The 21,771-nt window shown below is 37.6% G+C and overlaps 1 protein-coding gene and 1 long non-coding RNA gene across 4 annotated transcripts in view; one reads left to right on the top strand and one right to left on the bottom strand.

Moving 5' to 3' along the window:
• Positions 1-4,790: 4,790 nt before the first annotated feature.
• Positions 4,791-7,054, bottom strand: LOC140599672 (uncharacterized). Its single transcript, XR_012002595.1, has 2 exons — positions 6,861-7,054; positions 4,791-6,199 (listed from the first exon to the last, which is right to left on the bottom strand). It is a non-coding gene; the product is annotated as an uncharacterized lncRNA (long non-coding RNA).
• A 122-nt stretch (positions 7,055-7,176) lies between these two features.
• The window catches only part of FRG1 (FSHD region gene 1), a 128,999-nt gene continuing 114,404 nt past the window's right edge, over positions 7,177-21,771 (top strand). For all 3 annotated transcript variants that reach the window (XR_012002594.1, XM_072763694.1, XM_025984567.2), the window contains exons 1-6: positions 7,177-7,443; positions 9,507-9,577; positions 14,654-14,779; positions 15,556-15,613; positions 17,478-17,592; positions 21,407-21,511. Coding sequence is in view for 2 of the 3 variants with exons in the window: in XM_072763694.1 (XP_072619795.1) it covers positions 7,382-7,443; positions 9,507-9,577; positions 14,654-14,779; positions 15,556-15,613; positions 17,478-17,592; positions 21,407-21,511 (537 nt within the window). In the remaining variant the exon portion in view is untranslated. The remainder of the gene's footprint in view (positions 7,444-9,506; positions 9,578-14,653; positions 14,780-15,555; positions 15,614-17,477; positions 17,593-21,406; positions 21,512-21,771) is intronic.

Raw genomic sequence — 21,771 nt, 5'->3', positions numbered from 1 at the left:
ACAAGTGTCAGCGAAGAAGTGGAGAAAAGGAAATCCTTGAGCCCTGTCGGTGGGAATGTTTTCTATTATGGAAAACAGAATGGAGGTTCTTTAAAAAATTAAAAATTGAAATTTAAAAGTCACCATATGATTGAGCAACCCTGCCTCTGGGTATATATATTCAAAGGAAAGGAAATCAGTATCTCAATGAGATATCTACACTCCCAGGTTCATTGCAACATTATTAACAATAGCTGAGATATGAAAATAACCTAAGTGTCCATATATGGATGAATGGATAGGTAGGATGTGATATATATACATACACATACAAAATGGAATACTTATATACCACAATGGAATATTATTCAAGCCATGAGAAAAAAAGAAATCTTCCATTTGCAACAACATGTATGGGTCTAAGGGTATTATACTAAGTGAAATAAGTCAGAAAGAAAAAATAAATACTGCGTGATCCCACTTATTTGTGGAGTCTCTAAAAAAGCAAGCTCATAGCAACAGCAGATTGGGAGTTATCAGGGGCTAGGAAGGGGAGGGAAATGAGAGGATGATGGCAAAAGCATACAAACTTCCAATTATAAGATAAATAGGGCACTTGGGTGGCTCAGTGGTTGAGCATCTGCCCTCAGATGCTCCCCAGAGGGAGCCTGCTTCTCCCTCTGCCTATGTCTCTGCCTCTCTCTGCGTGTCTGTCATGAATAAATGAATAAAATGTTTTTTAAAAAGATATATAAGTTCGAAGAACTAATGTACAGTATGGTGATTATGGTTAACAATGTTGTATTATCTCCTTGCAAGTTACTAAGAGAGTATAACTTAAATGATCTCACTGCGAAAAAAATGTAAATTATGTGAAGTGTTGGAGGTTTTATCTAATGATACTGTGGCAATAATTTATCAATAAATAAGCATGTCCAACAAACGCCTTAAACCTATATAATGTTGTATGTCAATTATATCTCAAAAAAGCAGGACAGATAAACAAACTAACAAATAAATACGGATGCTGCTGTGATGCTTTAATGAGAAACAAAAGTAATAGACTTTGAGAGTAGATTAACACCACCAGCAAAAAATCTTTAGGAGCCTCAGGATCCTAGATTGAAACCATTGCTCATGTAAAGAAAAATGAATAAAGGGAAAAAAATAAAAGAAGGAAGGAAGAAGGATGAGCATATCCAAATATTGTAAATTAATGAGTGGCAGTGTATTTAATTAATCAGATTGTCAACTTTGAGGTGCCAGATCCAACAATATACTGACATAGATTCATAGCAATACCACCTCTAGTAAGATTTTATTCTAGCACACTGACATATTACCAATATCATCCTGAAATATTCTGAACTTCTGACTTAATTCTGTGAGCAATTCTGTTATCAGTCACCCCTACATACTCCGTAATAGAAGGAATGGAGCTGGGAAGGAAAATAATTATAGAAATAAAAATTGTTTCTGGTTGAGAGGAGAAAAAAGGAAACAATCATTATTTCTCAAAGGATTATAAAAATCAGGATGTCAGGATAAACTTACTGTAACTACAGATGTAAATTGAATGGACACTATTTATTGGTAGCAGGAAGATGTGTAACAACTATAGCTTTAATTTCATTAGATAGAGTTGAAAATCCACTGTCACTTTGTAGCTCTTGTGGGCTACCTTCATGCATTCCATTTTTCTTTTTTTTTCTCCTCCTGAAAACTTAGCTAATCCAATTTTTAAAACATAATATTTTTAAGGAATTTAAAATCTATTTATATATTTATGTATTTATTTATTTATTTATTTATTTGAGAGAGAGAGCCAGGGGAGGGGCAGAGGAGAAGGAGAGAGAGAAAATCTCAAGCAGACTCCTCACTGAGTGCAGAGCCTGACTCGGGGCTCAATCTCATGACTCTGAGATAATGACGAGAGCCAAAATCAAGAGTTGGTCGCTCAACTGACTGAGCCACCCAGGTGCCCCTAAGAACATAATATGTTTAGCAGACTAATGGCTTTTGACATAGTTGTCTACTATTGCCTCTCAATTCCCGTAATTGAAACTCCATTTCCTTCATTCTTCCTTCTGCATCATGAATATGTGTTTATTTATTTTTTGCATCAGAGCTAAGTGTTTCTCCTCCATTTTTCTTTTAATCTGAAAAACAGAACAGGATTTTAGTAAAGTTAGTGCAATTGGTCTGGACCCAACATAGAACTTGCTGCTGAAATCACTATTAAATGTAATCTTTTGCTTCAGAAAACTGAAGAAGAAAGTACCATATGCCCTTGTCAAAACAAATTGTTTTACGTTTTAAAAAATCGATGGAGTAGTATATTCCTTCCAGCAAAATCAAGAAATAAAAATTTGGAAATGTAAAACATGCTGTTGAGTCTCTGCATAAAGATGCTAATAGAACATAAATAACAACTTAACTTTTCAATTCAAATGAAAGATAGTTTTTAAGTGGGAAGAGGTTAGTAATATGCTAAAAGCCTTCAATTTAAATTGCTGCAACCACATACAAGGATTTTCTTTCATTTAAAGCCTTTTACAAGAACACTTTAGAGCATAATTGGTTTCTCTCCTAAATCTAATCCAAAGTCACCATTTACAACTGAACACCAAAGAAGATTTCAGGCATGATTCTGAAGCTCTTGCACTTTACAAAATGCTGTTTACATTAGATTTCTAACACTCTTTTTTTTTTCTTTTCCAGCAATAAGCTGCATTTATCTCCACTCCTACATACTCCTCTTTTCATTTAATATATAGTTTTTCTGAGCATTCTTACCCATCTTTGATTATAATATTGAATGAAGGATATAATACAGTACAATACATATAGTATGTGTATACATATTTTATCTAGTCATACAATTGCCCTCTTAAAAAATATTTTATTTTTGGGATGCCTGGGTGGCTCAGTGGGTGAGCTTCTGCTTTGGGGTCAGGGTGTGATCCCGGAGCCCTGGGATCAAGCCCCGCATTGGGCTTCCTGCATAGAGCCTGCTTCTCCTCCCTCTTCCTGTGTCTTTGCCTCTCTCTATGTGTCTCTCATGAATAAGTAAATAAAAAATTTTTTAAATATACTTTATTTTTTAAAAGGCTTAAATTTCGGGGAGCAGCCTTCTTTAGCTCCCAACAATGAAAATGTAAAAGCTAGGTCAATGTTTCCCAAATTTGCCTGACTGTAAGAATCACTTTTGACAGTTGTCAAAATACCTGTTCCTGGGTCCCATCAATGATCTTCTGAATAAGAATCACTATGTGAATGGCCTGGAAATCAGTATCTTAGACAAATATCTGCAGTGGTTCTTATCAATAAAGCTTGGAAAATCACACAAGGATCCCTGCCATTGAATAACCTTGAAAACCTGGAATGGTTATGGAAAAACACATGAACAGAATTTCAAAATCCTCCCTTTGCTGAAAACTGTTTATTCACACCTCCTCATCTTTCTCAATTCATTGAGAACCTAGAGGACTTATGTAACTCCTGAAAAGCACTGACACCTAGGAGGATCTGGAAATGAAATTAATGAAGAGGAAAAGCAGCTGTTTAACTTAAAAACCAAGAGTGGGACTAGAAGGGAGAGTCATCTTGATTCCACCATAAAGTATTGTCTTAGCTTCTACAAATGAAATTGGTCTCATTTTTATTTTCTAGAATTTGGTGCTAGAACTCTGTGTATATGTATAGTGGCTGAGCAAGAAGGAATGACATCCAGAAATGCAGAATGGACTATCCCTCATTTGCTTTCCATGCCCCCAAATAGTCAATAGCAAGCTGGTCTTATCTCTTCTCCACCTTCTCTTTAGATCAAGCCAACTTCCCTCCACACTGCTCCCCTGAAAATGTTCCCCACACATCACCTGTAGTTTAACTCAAAGGTTTTCCTTCCATCCTGTTCTTCTGAACATCTTCAATATGAAATAATATTGCTCTTTCTGGAGTTTCTACTTAGTCTTGATTTCTCTAACTTTACTGTAACCTTATTTCCTTCTTCTTTTTACCTTTCTGTCTTCACTTTTTCTTTCTACTCCCTTGTAGAGGTTGTATGGTTTAGTTCCTGCTCATCTGGTCTCTCCACATTCATTCTCTGAGAGCATGTATCCATTCTCTTGCTTTCAACATTCCTGCCAATAATGATAACCTTTAATAATAACGAGGTTGGTGATCGTCACAACTAACATCTACTGAGTGCTTACTTGTGGATCGTAACCACTCTACACAAATTACACAAGTAAATCCTCATAACTCTCAGAGGTACTATTACTAACCCCATTTTAAGAGATGAGGAAACTGAGTCTTTCCAAACGTCACTTATAAAAGCCAACACAAGCACCCTCTCATCCTATCTCTTTTGTTCATGGTTCTGGGAATTTTTTCAACATGACACAGATTGTTATAAGAAAAAGGGAAGTTGTGTGAAAATATTAGAAAATATGTGGTAACAGTATGCAAGGATACTAACCTAGCAAATTCTTTGCTATGGCTATGGTTTTATTTTCTGAGTCAGTTTTCAGATGGGCCCATCCTGATTCTATGGTGCCACCAGGAATCATAAGTTTAATAATATTTCCTAAGATTCTTGAAACCAACTGGTCTTCATGTTTTCTACAATATATAAAGAGTCGTCATGGCTCGAGTAAAAGGGTTTTGGTACCACTTACACCACTGATCACACATTTTGTGCCAGTCTTAGCATATCAATATGCTAATATCAATATACCACTGTTGTGTTTGGACCCGCTATTGTGCTTCTTATTATGATTTCAAGAGGCCCTTCAAGAACAACGGGAAACTTTGAAAAAATAGAGATTTATTATTTATAAGACCTGGAAATCACACAGCACACCTGGAACCACATAGCGAGGTCACACAGGGCAGGGGGAAGGAGGATGGCGAGCATACAAGTATGCACAGGCAGGTTTTCTGCTTTTATCAGAGCCAAGTGTGGGGGGCTAAGGTTTTGTAGGCTCACTCTTTATTAGAAAATTTAAAATATAAGAGTGCGGAATTTAAAGCTCAGGAAGAGAAAAGGCAAGTGGCCCAAATGGTCACTTACTGAAATCAACCAAGTTCACAAAGGAGCCTAGGGGGCAGTGGGGTTGGCTCTTTATCTAGTCTTGTAGTCTTGTAGTTGGCAATGTGTTTATTTGAAATAACTATCTTTTGTCAGTTACTCGTATTACCAAAAAATAAATAAATAAATAGCCAAGGCTCATGACTTACATCGCATTGCCAAGTGCTGCAGAGTAACCATCCTGGAGTACCCCCCTGCAAATTACCCTCACAACTGCTTCCTGATTATGCAAATTTTTCAGGTACAAAATGACCCAACTTTGCCTTCTCAATCCTGGATCCCACCACTGTAATCTACATGCCCTGTCTCCAACCAACTGGGCCATTCACTTCTCTTTTCACAACCCAGCACTCACCTAGCTCCTTGCCTTTGTCCATACTGTTGCCAACATGTTATCATCAAGCACATGGTGTTTTTGCAGAGATGGTTGGTAAATAAATACGGAATGGGCCTCCAGTGGCCTCCGTGATATATTATTCCTCACCCCTCTGATTTTCCTCCTCCTGTTTTTCTACCACAACCCCTCCTATCTAGTCACACTCCTAAATGTTCCACTCTCTTCATTAACCCACAGCTGAACTTCAGGCTTTACAATCCCAACATGTTAACGGACATTTATGCGGGGTCTACTCTGAGGCAGGTACTGCACAAGGTATATAGGTGAAACAAAGATGAATAAGCTACTTATATTCCTGCCCTGAAAAAGCACACAATTAACTACAGAATGAGAAATGCAGGATGCTTGGGGAATGCATGAGGTCACTTAAAGACAGTTTTTTGGAGTTTTAACCTGAAAAATAAAACTGTCAGTTATTTTACTAGCAAAAAATGGTTGTTGTTTTTTTTTTTTCAGGAATAACAGAATTCCAATTCTGGACATGCAACAAACAAAGAGGAACCTTATTTTGTGCAGAAGAATGAAGCTGCGAGGGGTTTTTCCGAACAAAAGTTCTTTGGGGGAAAAAATAGCAGAAGTCCAGGTCATGATGGTTTCCAAAGGGCTGAGTTGCAGGGGTAGTGGAGATCTTGTCAGAGATACGATGTCCATCTTTCCCTTGCAGGAGCCTGTGATTGATGATTCTTTCCTGCTGCTGATTCTTCTGTTGGGCTCTTCATTGATTATTCTTTCTGTAATTAACCATAATTGATGTTGAGTGGTAAGGCTTCACCTCCTAACTTTCTCTTTTCTCCTCCTTTCTCTATTTTAGTGAGGTTCCACTAATTAATATTGTCTTAAACTTTGGAAACCCTGGGGCCAAGTGAAGAGCATGGGAAAGAGGAAAGGGCAGGATTCCAGGGAGCAGAAGCAAACAGAGAGCATTCAGACTTTTCCAACCATTTAGTGGGACTACGGTGGCAAGGGTTAGGTGGTGGGAAAAGGGGCCAGACTGCCAATAGTTTACTAAGCGATGCCAGGAGTTTCTCTCCTGAAACTAATAGGTTGCCTTTAATAGATTTTTAGATTGGGGAATAATCAGCGAGTTCTCTAGAATGATCATTCAGGCAGCATTATCAGAGGTGGTTTGGAAGTGGGAGAAAAGGGAATCAGGGAAGTGTTGTGAGAGGCACCTGGGTGGCTGAGTTGGTGAAGGGTCTGCCTTCGGCTCAGGTCATGGTCACAGAGTCCCAGAAGAGAGTCCCTGGGTGGAACCCTGGGATGGTGCCCCGGGAGGGAGCCCTACACGGAGCTCCCCGGAGTCGGCTTCTCCCTCGCCCTCGGCCCCTCCTCCTGCTGTCGTTCTCTCTCTCTCCCTCTCTCTCAAATAAAAATAAAACGTTGAGTGTGCACCTCAGCCTCCCGCCGCACCTGCACCCGGATTCCGACCGCAATAGGAACTGATGGGATGGGAAGGGCTCGCAAGCCCTCGGAGGCCCAGCTCACGCCCAGGAAAGCGGGGAGGCGCCCCGGGAGCCCCATCCCCTGGCTCATCACCCGGTCGCCTCCCCGGGACACCTAGCAGGACACCTCTAGCGCGCCCCCACAGCCGTCAGGCCCTCGGCGGCCGCCAGGGGGCGCGTCCTCCTGGGTTTTCTCTTTTGCGGAAACGCGAACCCGCGCTTCTCCAAAGCAAACGAACCCTGAGGTATTTCGGCCCTCTGCCGTTGCCGTAGCCCCAGACTGTAAACAGGAAGAAGGCGCCAAGAGGCGGGTGAAAAATAACGCCCGGGGCTCGGAGGCGCCGTCGCCTGCGCTCTCAGGGAGTCCCTGCTGTTGTGCGCGGGGAGGGCTTCCCTCGCCAGTTCCTCCTCCAGTGGAGGTCTTCTGCCGCTAGCCCGCTCTCCCCTCTGCGGACAGGGCGTCCCCCAACCATGGCCGAATACTCCTACGTGAAGTCCACCAAACTCGTGCTCAAGGGAACCAAGGCCAAGAGGTAAGGGCAGAGTTGGCGCGGGAGACTGGGTCTCTTCCTCCGACAGCGCCCCCCCCCCGCCGCCCCCGTGGAGAGGAGAGTCTCGCGGAACTCGGGTTGGGAGGGAGCCGCGAACTCCGGCGCCCCGCCCTCGGGCCTGCTTCCGGCCCCGGGTCTGTGGCTGCCAGGCAGTTCCGGGCGCTCGCGCGGGGCCGGCCTGACGCGCCCCGGGACGTGGCCCTGACGGCCGCGCCTTCCAGACGGAGGAGCCCTGAGGGCGCGACCGCGAGCCGGGAGCTGCAGGCCTGCCCCGGGTCAGGAGCCCCCCAGACCGCTGCTCGGCGCGTCTGCCTTGGTCTCGTGCTGCAGGTGGTGACAACGACGTCTTCTGTTAGGGCTCGTTATCTTCGCGCCCGCCTCCCCACCCAGTACTCCTTAAATGTCTCGCCTCAAAAAGAATCCTTCATTTACCCCCCCCAAAATCCTTAATTAATCATCCCTCCCTGCCCCCCGCCCAACAAAAGCAAATCCTTAATTTTTTTAATACAATATGCAGATGTGCGTTTTGACAGGTATATAAGCTCAGGCCTGGGTTCTCAGCAGTTACTAGTGTAGCAGTTTGTGGCAGGTCCGTTAATATCCTGGAGCTTCTATTTATTCATTAGGAAAGATTAGCGGTAAGAGAACTGACACAAGGGGGCAGCCCGGGTGGCTCAGCGGCTTGGCGCCGCCTTGGGCCCGGAGCGCGACCCTGGTGACCCTGGAGTCCCGGGATCGGTCCCACGTCGGGCTCCCGGTGCATGGAGCCCGCTTCTCCCTCTGCCTGTGTCTCTGCCCCCCTCTCTCTCTCTCTCTCTCTCTGACTATCATAAATAAAAAAATAAAATAAATAAAAAATTAAAAAATAAACTTTAATCTGAAGCTTGTCCTGCCTGGCTTTACAGGAGAGAGGGGAGAGTTAGGTTCTGAAAGCTTACGTTTCCATGAAAATACAAATAAGCGCATCTTATGCTCATCACAACTATCAATCACCATTAACATGCGTGGATAGCACTTTCTGCCGGCCTAGAACAACTCTAAGCACTTTGAATACGACTTATTTGGAAAACGCATCCCCCCCCCCGGGTTTTTTTTTTTTTATTACTGAGATATGATACATATAAAATTCACCCTGTAAAGCACAGTTCTGTGGGTTTTAGTGTTTAGTCTGCAAAGTTCCCCCACTGTCATGTTGTCCAACATTTTCATGGTCTGGGAAGGAAACCCCATAATCCTTAGTAGTCCCTCTCCAGTCCGCTCTTCCCTCATCCCCGCAACCACTAATATACTTTCTCTCTGTTATCAGTTTGCCTCTTCTGAATATTTCATATAAATGGAGTCATACAATATGCGGTCTCTTGTATCTGGCTTCATCCATGTCTAGCATGTATCAGTATCCTTATTTTTATGGCTGAATAATATTCCATTGTATGGATATAACACATTTTGTTTATCCTTTCACCCGTTGAAGGACATCTGGGTTATTTCCACTTTTTGGCTATTAGGAATCATGCTGTTACGAATTTCTTAGAAAATTTTTGTGTGGATGTGTGTTCTCATTTCTCTTGGGTATATACCTAGCAGTACATAGGTTAGGTCATATGATAACTCTGTTTAACTTTTTGAAGAACCCCAAACTATTTCCTAAAGCAGCTGTACCATTTTTCATTTTCACCAGCAACATAGGAAGATTCACATTCACTCTTAATCCTCGCAGTAACCTTAAGAGCATAAATTATTATCCTCATGTTATAGATGAGAAGCTGACAGCAATTAAGAAATTTTCCAAAAGTCGCAGAGCTAAGAAATAACAAGATTAAAAAGGCAGTCCTCCAGAGCCTGTTCTCTTAACTATAAGACAATACATACAGGATCAGAACTGACTTCTCAGTATTAGAAGCAAGAGAATATATCGGTGTAGATAACTGTGAATCAATAATTCATAAATCTGTGTACAGCTTAAAAGAGGCTTCTAAGATTCCATCTTAGGTATTTAACATCAAATCAATATTTCTAAACTTATCTATGTAAATTATCTCTTACAGTAAGAAGAAAAAGAGCAAAGAGAAGAAGAGAAAAAGAGAAGAAGATGAAGAAACTCAACTTGATATTGTTGGTAAGTTTTCCATACTTTATTCTGGGAAAAGTTAATATTGCTGAGATGCCTTTAAAAATATTTTCCTAGTGGGACGTCTGGATGGCTCAGCAGCTGAGCGTCTGCCTTTGGCTCTGGGAGTGATCCCGGGGTCCGATACAGTTCTGACTCTTTGCTCCTAGTCTATGGTTTAACTTTTAATTTTATTAAATGGTATTTTTCTTAAAGCAAAAGTTTAAAAAATTTAAAAAAAAATTTTCAATTATAATTTTTTCAACTATAATAAATGTTTTTTTTTTAAGATTTTATTTATTTATTCATGACAGACAGAGAGAGAGGCAGAAACACAGGCAGAGGGAGAAGCAGGCCCCACCCAGGTGTCCCAGAAGTTTTTAGTTTTTATAAGATTCCATTTATTACTATTTTTCTGTTACATTACCATCTTATATCTTCAGTCTAAGAAGTTGTTGCTTACCCCAAGGTCATGAAGAACTTCTTCCACGTTTTCTTTATGAGGCTTCAGTTTTAGTTTCTCATTAGATCTATGATCTATCGTGGTTTATGTATACAATGGAATATTACTCAGCCATTAGAAACGATAAATACCCACCATTTGCTTCAACATGGATGGAACTGGAGGGTATTATGCTGAGTGAAGTAAGTCAATCGGAGAAGGACAAACGTTATATGTTCTCATTCATTTGGGGAATATAAATAATAGTGAAAGGGAATATAAGGGAAGGGAGAAGAAATGTGTGGGAAATATCAGAAAGGGAGACAGAACATAAAGACTCCTAACTCTGGGAAACGAACTAGGGGTGGTGGAAGGAGAGGAGGGTGGGGGATGGGGGTGAATGGGTGACGGGCACTGAGGGGGGCACTTGACGGAATGAGCACTGGGTGTTATTCTGTATGTTGGTAAATTGAACACCAATAAAAAATAAATTTATTTAAAAAAAGATCTATGATCTATCTCGTTAATTTTTAGTCTTGTGTGAATTAGGGATCAAAGTTCTTTTTTTCATTTTTTCATTTTGATAACCAGTTGTTCTAGCACCACTGTTGAATAGACTTTCCTTTCTCCATTAAACTGCCTTAATACGTTTGTCAAAAATCATTTGACTTTATATGTGCTGATATATTTTTGGACTTTGTTCCATTGATTTGTCTGTTCTGTTGATTTGTCTTGATTACTGTCACTTCACAAGTTTTTGAAATCAGGAGGTCTTCAAGGTTCATCCATGTTACAGCATGTGTCAGTCTTCCTTTTAAGACTGATACTCCATTGTGTATATACTGCATTTATCCATTCATATTTCAATGAACACATGAGTTACTTCCACTTTTTGCCTATTGTGGATAATTCTGTGAGGAATATGGGTGTACAGATAACTCTTCAAGACTTTGGTTTCAGTTCTTTTGGGCATGTACCTAGAAGTGGAATTGCTGGATCATGACAGTAATGCCATTTTTAATTTTGTGAGAAACCACCATACTGTTTTGCATAGTTGCATTTTATATTTCCACCAGCAGTGCACAGGGTTTCGATTTTTCCATATCCTCACCAACATTTGTTATTTCTGGTTCTCTGATAATAGCCATCCTAGTGGGTATGAAATGGTATCTCATTACGGTTTCAGTTTGCATTTCTTCATTGATTAGCAATATTGAGCAATTCTCATTGGCCATTTCTGTATTTTCTTTGGAGAAATACCTATTCAAATCCTTTACCTGTTTTTTGAAATGGGTTGTTTTGTTGCTCTTGTTGAGTTTTAAGAGTTGTTCATGTATTCTGGATGTTAATCTCTTGTCAGATATATGATTTACAAATGTTTCCTACCATTCTCAAAATTGTCTTTTTACTCTCTTGATAGTGTCCTATGGTGCACAGTTTTTCTTTTTTTTCTTATTTTTTTATTTTTAGAGAGGGTGACAGAGGCAGGGGAGGGGCAGAAGGAGAAGGAGAGAGAGAATCTTAAGATTCTCAGGGCTCGATTCCACAACCCTAAGATCACTACCTGAACCATCCAGGTGCCCCAAAAGTTTTTCATTTCGATGAGTTCATTTTGTCTAATTTTTCTTTTGTTATTTTCACCTTTGGTGTCACATCCAAGAAATGATTAACAAGGATGTAAAAAGACCTGTACATTGAAAAGTATGACATGGATAAAAGAAGTTGAAGAAGATACATATAAATGGAAAGATAGTCCATGCTTGTGGATCAGAAGAATTAAATTATTAAAATTCTCATATTATCTCAAAGCAATCTATAGATTCAGTGCAATCTCTATCAAAATTCCGAAGGCATTTTTCACAAATAATGAACAAACAGTCCTAAAATTTGTAAGGAACCACAAAAGACTCCAGATAGCTGGTAATCTTAAGAAAGAAGAACAAGGCTGGAGACACCAGACTTCCTGATTTCAAACTATGTTACAAAAATATACTAATCAAAACAGTTTGGTCTTAGCATAAAAACAATATGTAGATCATTAGAACAGAACAAAAAGCCCAGCTATAAACTGATGCGGTAAACATAGGAATGCATCTATTCAAATTAGTGTTTTCATTTTCTCTGGGTTAATATCCAGTAATGGAATTACTGGATCATATGGTAATTCTATTTTTAATTTTGTGAGGAAACTCCATACTATTTTCCACAGTCTGCACCAATTTGCATTTCCACCAACAGTGCACAAGGGTTCCTTTTTCTCCACATCTTCACCAACACTTGCTACTTCTTGTCCGTTTTATTTTAGCCATTCTAACAGTTGTAAGGCAATATTGAGGTTTTAATTTGCATTTTCCTGGTTATTAATAATGTTAATAAGCATTTTTTGTGTCTGTTGGTCATCTGTATGTCTTACTTGGAAAAATATCTACTCACATCCTCAGCCCATTTTTTAATTGGATTATTTGGGAGGTTTGTGGTGTTACGTTGTATAAATTCTTTGTATTGTTTGGATACTAATCCCTTATTGGAGGTATCATTTGCAACTAGCTTCTCCCATTCAGTAGATTGTCTTTTTGTTTTGTCAGTGGTTTCCTTCACTATGCAAAAGCTTTTTATTTTGGTGAAGTCTCAGTAATTTAATTTTGTTTTCTTTGCCAGAGGAGACATACTAAGAAAAATATTTCCATGGCTGATGTCAAAGAATCAGGAAGGATACTGTATATGTTTGCTTATAGAAATTTTTTGGGTTCAGGTCTCACATTTAGGTCTTTAATCTATTTTGTGTTTATTTGTGTATATGGTGTAAGAAAATGGTCCAGTTTTCCCACCACCATTTGTTGAAGATTGTTTTTTTCCCATTCTGTATTCTTGCCTTCTTTGTCATAAATTAATTTCCCATAAAAGTGTAGGTTTGGTGCCTGGGTGGCTCAGTAGGTTAATTGTCTACCTTTGATTCAAGTCATGATCTTGGGGTCCTGGAATCAAGTTCCACTTCAGGCTCCCTGCTCAGCAAGTAGTCAGCATCCCCCTTTCTCATTGACCGTCCCCCACTTGTGTTCTCTTTCTTATGCTCTTTCTCTCTCTCTCTCTCTCTCAAATCTTTAAAAAAAAAAAAAAGTGTGGGTTTATTTCTGGACATTCTATTCCAATAACTTATATATCTGTATTTATGCCAGTACCATAATGTTTTTATTACTACAGCAATATAGTATTTCTTGAAATCTTGGATTCTTTTCCAAGATTTCTTTGGCTATTTGAGATCTTTTGTGGTTCCATACAAATTTTAGGATTATTCTAGTTCTATTTAAAATGTTCTTGGTATTTTGACAGGGATTGCATTGAATGTGCAGCATGAGTAGGTGGATGGGTGAAATAGTTGAGGGGGAATTAAGAATACACTTATCTTGATGAACACTGAGAAATGTATAGAATTGCTGAGTTATAATATGCATATGAAACTAACATAACAAAGTATATGAATTTTACTTGAATTAAAAATGAATTTTTAAAAAGAAACCCGTTTATTTTCGTGTACATAGAGTACACAATTTCTGCTCATTTTGTTGCTGATCCGAAGTCATGATTAAGAATACTGTGTTAGGGTGCACCTGGGTGGCTCAGTCAGTTACGTGTCTGCCTTTGTCTCAGGTCATGATCCCAGGGTCCTGGGATCAAGCTCTGCACTGGGTTCCCTGCTCAGTGGGGAGTCTGCTTCTCCATCTCCCTCTGCTTTCCATTCCCCCTACTTATGCTTTGTCTTTCTGTCAAATAAATAAAATCTTTTTAAATAATAATACTGTGTTAGACCACAAAAAAAAAAAAAAGAAAAAGAAAGCTTGCCATTTGCCAGGAGATGGCGCTAGAGAGCATTTTGCTAAGTGAAATAAATCAGAGAAAAAATACCATATGATTTCATTTGTATGTGGAATTCAGAAAACAAAACAGATGAACATAGGGGAAAAAAGAGAGGAAGGGAGGGGCCAAACCAGAAAACAGACTCTTGACTATAGAGAATAAACTGAGGGTTGTTGGAGGGGAGGTGGCCGGGAGGATGGGTTAAATGGGTGACGGGTATTAAAAAGGCCCTTGCTGTGATGAGCAGAGTGATGGATCACTAAATTCTGTACCTGAAACTAATATTACACTGTATGTTAACTAACTGGAATCTAAATAAAAACTTGAAAAAAAATACTGTGCTAGAAAGTCTTTCTGGAAGAAGATGTGAGAAATACATTATAATAGTCATTGCCTTTGGAAAGCAGTCATGGATGACTGGGGCAATGGACGAAAGAGACTGTTCTCTATCGTTTTGTGCCTTCACATGCACTGCTATTTTACATTTTAAAAAGAGTGTAATCTTGATTGTGGTCACCTACATCTATACATGAAATGAGTGAGTATATGTAAAACTAATGAAGTGTGATGAGGTTCATAGTTTGAATAAAGGGTAGTTTCTTGGTTTTAATATTGTACTATAGATATGTAAGATGTTACCACTGGGAGAAATGAGTAAAGGGTATATGAGATGTCTCTGTATTGTTTCTTATAACTGCAAAATAAAAGTTTTTAAAAATAAGTGATGACAACAAGAACAACAAATAAGAACCTTGTGTCAAATCTAAAATTTTAATTTTGTTTTTTAGGAATCTGGTGGACAGTCACAAACTTCGGTGAAATTTCAGGAACCATAGCAATTGAAATGGATAAAGGAACCTATATACATGCACTTGACAATGGACTTTTTACATTGGGAGCTCCACATAAAGAAGGTTTGTGTCTAGTAGAAGCAATGGAAAGGAAAAGACCACTTAAAAGTATATATTTTATGACATTCATTCACTTGGCCAAATCTAATCTCAAAGGAATAAATCCATTGCATTTGACTCTTCCCTTTTTTCCTTCCTTAATATTTACCAGATACTAGCAAATCCCTCTTCCAGTGTAAGCATTTAAAAACATTCTGTATTCTTCCAGAAGAGTATCAATGGAAATCAAAAACAACATGAACAACTGAAATTGAAAGGGAAACATTGTTGTGTCAAAGATTTTATTCCTTTATTCTTTGGACCTTTTGACAAAACTAACCTGGAGCATTATTAATAATTTGATTATTAATTATAATAATTGTTATCCCTCCTATCCCATCAGTATAAGCATTAATGAGATATAAAGTAATCAGAAGATGAAAAGCAGTATTTTTTTATTTGAATGTCCATCCATTGAATAAGTTAAAGCATTTAGTTTTTTAAATAGTAAGTGCTTATTCGTTTATGTACTGAGTGCATTTTAAAACACAGGAAGAAAATATTTTATAAGTGAGCATCAAGCTGACCTGCCTATTAAGTATGTAAAATTAACTCTGTAGTTATAAGAAGATAAGCAGATCTTGATACTCTAATCTGAATAGTATATTATGATTAAATAAAAATATCACAATATTCTTATATTTAATTTTAAAAGAAAACGTTTTTTAAAGCTGAAGAAATTTTTACATTTATATTTATAACAAATGTCAAATTTATTTCAAAATGTTTTTCTCCTGTAGTTGATGAGGGCCCCAGTCCTCCAGAGCAGTTTACAGCTGTCAAATTGTCTGATTCTAGGTAAGTAGGTTGAACTATAATCACCTTTTAACTTAATTTTATTCACTGAAAATTTTCTATATGTAGCTAATTAAGTCCACACAGCAATTTTGATGTAAACAGCAAAACAGTCTTTTTGAAAATATATTTTGTGACATTTTAAAAATAAAGCACTTAGGGACGCCTGGCTGGCTTAACAGTTAAGTGTCTTTCTTTGGCTCAGGGTGTGATTCTGGAGTCCCAGGATGGAGTCCTACATCAGGCTCCCTGCATGGAGCCTGCTTCTGTGTCTCCCTCTCTCTCTGTGTCTCTCATGAATAAATAAATAAAATCTTTTAAAAGATTAAAAATAAAACTTATATATGCCATATTTTGGTATTATTAAATTTCATTTCATTTGTGTTTTTGAAAGAGAATGAAAGCTCCAAATAAAAGCATACACTATGATTTCTAGCAATACATAATCCTAGGCTAGAAAAGAAATAAGGATTAATAATGTCACAGACCAGATAAGACATAGGTTAGAAAGATCATGTAAAGAAAACCGACATTGGGATCCCTGGGTGGCGCAGCGGTTTGGCGCCTGCCTTTGGCCCAGGGCGCGATCCTGGAGACCCGGGATCGAATCCCACGTCAGGCTCCCGGTGCATGGAGCCTGCTTCTCCCTCTGCCTGTGTCTCTGTCTCTCTCTCTCTCTCTGCGACTATCATAAATAAATAAAAATTTAAAAAAAAAAAAAAACCGACATAGGCAAAACCTGGTATGGTGTTGCTGTGACACATGAACTCACTTGCTGTGATACATGAACTCACTTGTTTATCTCACAAGAGATAAACAGGAAGATATAAGAAGGGAATACTATTGAAACCAGAGAATGTTAAATAGTCATGAAGACCAAAAGAATTTTTTACTCACTGTTTTTACAATTTTATAAGCTGACCTTTTTAATTATCACAGTGCAAAAGTACAGTATGATACTTTGGGTAGTGCATACAGAAAATGAATTTCAGTATTCTAATAATTGGTTGCATCAACATGATGATTTGTTTTATACTGTAATTAACCTATAAATGAATATAAAATCAATCCCTTGGCATCACAAGGGATTGGTAAGCTAACAGTTAGAAATCATATTTTATTTCATTAAAAAATCACATTGTCATTTCACAACTTTCTTTGAATGGTAAGTGTAGGAAACAGGCAATGAGTTTTTATTCTTTGTATGTATATACAGAATTCATAACATTGAAGAAAGCAGTAAGACATCAATATAAAAATGATTAAGAAGGTAACTTAAAAACTAAAAGGAAAGGAAGTACAAATGTCACTTACAATGGTTAAAGTATAAATTAAATAGGATGCTATTTTTTCCTCTGATATTCTAATTTTTTCTAAAAGAATGTTAATAGTTCTATGTAAAATGATGCTCTCCTAATTTGAGGTGAGAATATTGATACAGATTTTTTTTGGAGAGTGATCTGATAGCATGTAATAGGAGTATGATATAAGTAAGATATAAAATTATAAGTATGAAATAAAGTTACTTATATAGAACTACACTGTCCATTATGGTAGTCACTAGCCACATGTGGCTTTTGAAAATTTGGACTATGGCTAGTCTGGGTTTTGTTTTTTTTAGATTTTATTTTTATTTATTCATAGACACACAGGCAGAGGGAGAAGCAGGCTCCATGCAGGGAGCCCGACGTGGGACTCGATCCCGGGTCTCCAGGATCACACCGCAGGCTGCAGGCAGCGCCAAACCGCTGTGCCACTGGGGGCTGCCCTAGTCTGGGTTTTTATACAGACACACATACACACACACACATTATTTTTTTCTATATTTGATTTTCTTTCAGTTTTTAACATTTCTTTTTTGTTAAAGAATTGCCCTGAAATCTGGCTATGGAAAATACCTTGGTATTAATTCAGATGGACTTGTTGTGGGGCGGTCAGATGCAATCGGACCAAGAGAACAATGGGAACCAGTCTTTCAAGATGTAAGTGCTATTATTGTTCATAAAAGCTTCTTGTCAATATAAGATACGGTCTTTAACAGTCATATCCTTAAAAAGTCTTGAAAAATAGTGCAACATAGCAAAAGAAATAATCATCAACAAAGTGAAAAGATAACTTATAGGACGAGAAAAAATATTTGCAAACCATATTTCTGATGAGGCGTTAATATCCAAAATATATAAAGAGCTAATACAATAGCAAAAAACAAATAACACAATTTAAAAATGAGCAAAAGACTTGACTAAACTTTTTTCCCCAAAGAAAATATATGAAAGGCCAATAGGTACATGAAAAGATGCTCAACATCACTAGTCATTAGGGAAATGCAAATCAAAAACACAGTAAGGTATCACTTCCTGCCTGTTAGAATAACCATCTTCTAAAGATGAGATAAATGCTGAGAGGATGTGGAGAAAAAGAAACCCTTGTGCTATGCGGGTGGGAATGCAAACCGATGTAGCACTTCAGAAAACAGTATGGAAGTTCTTCAAAAAATTAAAAATAAAATTATAAGATCCAACAGTCCCACTTGTGTGAATATATCCAAAGGAAACAAAAAAACGAACTTGAAAAGATATCTGTACCCCCATGTTTGTATCAGTATTACTTACAAGAGCCAAGACCTAGAAACAACCTAAGCATACATTGATAGATAAATGGATAAAGAAGTTGTGGTATATACATATGCAATGGAATATTATTCACCCATAAAGAGATGAGTAATTCTTGCCGTTTGTAACAACATGGATAGACCTTGCTAAGTGAAACAAGTCAGACAAAGAAAAACAAGTATGATCTCACTTACATATGGAATCTTAAAAACTTCAGAAAAAGACATCAGACTTGCAGTTGGTTACCGGAGTGTAGAGGGTGTTGGAAGTGGGAATTGGGAGAAGGAGGTGGTCAAAAGGTACAGTCTTCCAGTTAAAAGATAAATAAGTGCCAGGGAAATAATATATAGCATGATTACTACAGCCAGCATGCTGTATGATATATAGAAAAGTTGTTTAGAGAGTAAATCCTTATTTCTCATCACAAGGAAAAAAATTGTTTTTTATGCTTTTTATTGTTAACTGCATGAGATGATGGATGCTAACTAAACTTACTGAGATAATCACTTCACAATAAGTATTAAGCCAAACCATTATGTCTTACACCTTAAATTTATGAAGTGATTATGTCCAGTATATCTCAATAAAACGGGAAGAAGAAATAGTGCAACAAAAACAGCAGTAGTACTTCTGCCCATCCTCATTTTTGTATACCCTTGGTGCCTAGATTTGGGTCTTATTTTTCATTAAAGATCTAGGACTCCACAGAAAGTAGCCAATTTTATGTCTTGGGGCAGGAAAACAGGACAGTTCAGGAATATCTTCTTAGCAAAAATTATGGATACTTTCAAAAACATGGACTGTAGTAAGATGACAATGGAGCAAGCTTAAGGGAATGGCCTCAGGACAATCTGCATAAAGTAATAAGTAATGATAATAATGGTTCATTGAAATCAATTAGTCTCTAAATGTCTGCATTTATAGTAAAGCTCAAAGAGAAAAGCAAATAGTGTACAAAAAGATAATTTTAGTACAAAAAAAGCATGAAGATAATACATTAATTTTTATTGATCTTATAAGTAGGCAGTTTGTAATAGATAGGTATTTTGTTAAGTCTGTGTCTGTTGTTTCAGAATACAGAAGTTCCTTTTTCTATTGTGTAAACAGTAAAGATTGAACAAAAATATACCAAAGCTAAACAGTCTCCTAAAAATAGATACTATATCAAGAACAGAAAGGATTTAAAAAAAAAAAAAAAAAAAAAGAACAGGAAGGACTGGTGGGCACCAACCAAAGAGGAGTTCAGTAATTTCACTGCATCAATGGGAATATGCAATAAGGAATTCAAAATAGGATCCAATAGTGTTTTCCAAGATGATAAATAAGCCAGCATTCCCCCCAAAAAAGACAATTATTTAGATTTGTTCCCAGGATAAAATCTCTGGTACAGTAGCTTTCAAACTTTTCTGACCTCAGTCCAGTGAAAGAAACATTTTTACATTTCAGCCCAGTGTATTCATAGTATAACTGAAGCAAGAGTTGTACTTAATTCCTATTTATCTATATGTTGTGCCCTGCAGCATTTTCTGTTCTCTTTACCTCTTCTTTCTTTGTATGGTTTTTTTCCAATACTGATCAGGACCCACTAAATTGATTTCATGAACTACTGATGGGTTGCAACCCCTTCTAGGTGACCCTACTAATATAATGAGGTGCTTCTAATAAAAATTTTTAGCAATGGAAAAGGCCAGCTTATTGTAAGGCCAAGATGATGATAAGTTAAATACCAACACTCATACTGAATGTTAGGGAAGTTCATTTCCCTTTATTTTTAGGAAAGACACTAAATTTTTAAAATTTAAATGAAAGAGACACTTAAAAGTCTCTGATGAAACAAAAACTTGATTGCTAAGAGGGCCTTGACTGAAAGGTCAGCAGCATGGGCTTATATTACATTGGACCATACAACCATATCTGGCCTACCAAGCGTCATCTAGATAGTAGAAAACCCAGCTCTGGCCACCTTGTATAATAAATCCTTAAAAAAAAAAAAAAAATCCTTGTTGTTAGCCCTTTTGTAACTGGGTGTGATATAAAGTTATTAATACATTTTGTAATGATTGTATTTGTAAATATCTTGTCTGATGTTTAAGGTATTCAGAGTTTTCCAAAGGAGTCATTTATGTCATAATTTAGGTTTATATTTGTTAAGGGAATGTGTAATCTACCTTTAGACACACAAGAAAATTAGTTTTCAAGTTTGCCAATTAGAATCAGTATAACATAGGGACACCTGGGTGGCTCAGTGGTTGAGCCTCTACTTTCAGCTCAGGACGTGATCCCGGGGTCCTGGGATCAAGGTCCACTTCGGGCTCCCCACAAGAAGCCTGTTTCTCCCCTCTGCCTGTGTCTCTGCCTCTCTGTCTCTCATGAATAAATATAATCTTAAAAAAAAAAAAAAAAGAATCAGTATAACACAATGAGCATTGAACAACTAAAACTAGTATGAATATTTCTGTCCACAACTAAAAAAAAAAAGTGTAAATATTTCTGTCCACATAAAAAGTCCCTCTGACATTTTTTTTAATTATTTATTTATTTAGCTGACAGCACAAGCAGGGGGAGTGGCAGGCAGAGGGAGAGGGAGAGGAAGAAGCAGGCTCCTAGCTGAACAGGGAGCCCAGTGGGGGACTCCATCCCAGGACTCTGGGATCATGACCTGAGCTGAAGGCAAATGCTTAGCTGAGCCTTCCAGGCATTCCTGACGTTAATTCTTAAAGTTCTGAGCAGTAAATTCAAAAGCACCAAAAACTAGCTCTCATACATTTTTATATTTTCTAATTAATGAAGACAATTTTACTGAAAACACTTTTTGAGTAAATTACTGTGCATTATATATTTTTTTATTGTCTTTTTTATTGTCTTAAATTATTTTTCAAGCAGATCTAAGTTATATCCTCAATAGGTCTCTAAGGCCAAAGGAAACAGTTCTACTTTACCTAGTTAGAATTCAGTCCTACTAATAGAATATACTAATAATATTTACTGGATTATCTTTGAGTAGTAAGATTAAAGGTGATTTTGGTTTTCTTTTCTGTATAATTTTTTTCTGTGTTTTCTCCAAATTATTAATGATTGCTTTTAGAGTTGGGGGTAAGAGGAGGAATTAATTTCATTCTCAAGGCTTAAGAATTCTTTTGCAGGTATTCTTGTAACTTTCTTGTTGTTACTTTGTTTTATATAGGGGAAAATGGCTTTATTGGCCTCAAATAGCTGCTTCATTAGATGCAATGAAGCAGGTGATATAGAAGCAAAAAGTAAAACAGCAGGAGAAGAAGAAATGATAAAGGTAATCATCACATTTCTCTATAGACTGATATATGTCACGTACATGATGTCTCATATAATGCTGTATCTTTAAAGTGTTTGAATAGTCATTTACTATCACTTTAAAGATGTAATGCAGTTTTTTATACTATTCTCCAAATAAGCTTTATTATAAAAAGTTTAATTATAAGTCCTATAAATGTTGGCTTGTTTGTACCATGTGGTAGAGAAATTATGACATCTTGCCTCTATATATTTGTATCTTTTTTTGAGTAGTTCCAC

The sequence above is a fragment of the Vulpes vulpes genome, chromosome 7, assembly GCF_048418805.1.
Source record: "Vulpes vulpes isolate BD-2025 chromosome 7, VulVul3, whole genome shotgun sequence".
In the NCBI taxonomy this organism is placed as follows: Eukaryota; Metazoa; Chordata; class Mammalia; order Carnivora; family Canidae; genus Vulpes; species Vulpes vulpes.
The sequence above is the reverse complement of the archived record's forward strand: the minus strand, read 5'-3'. Positions and strand labels throughout refer to the sequence as shown.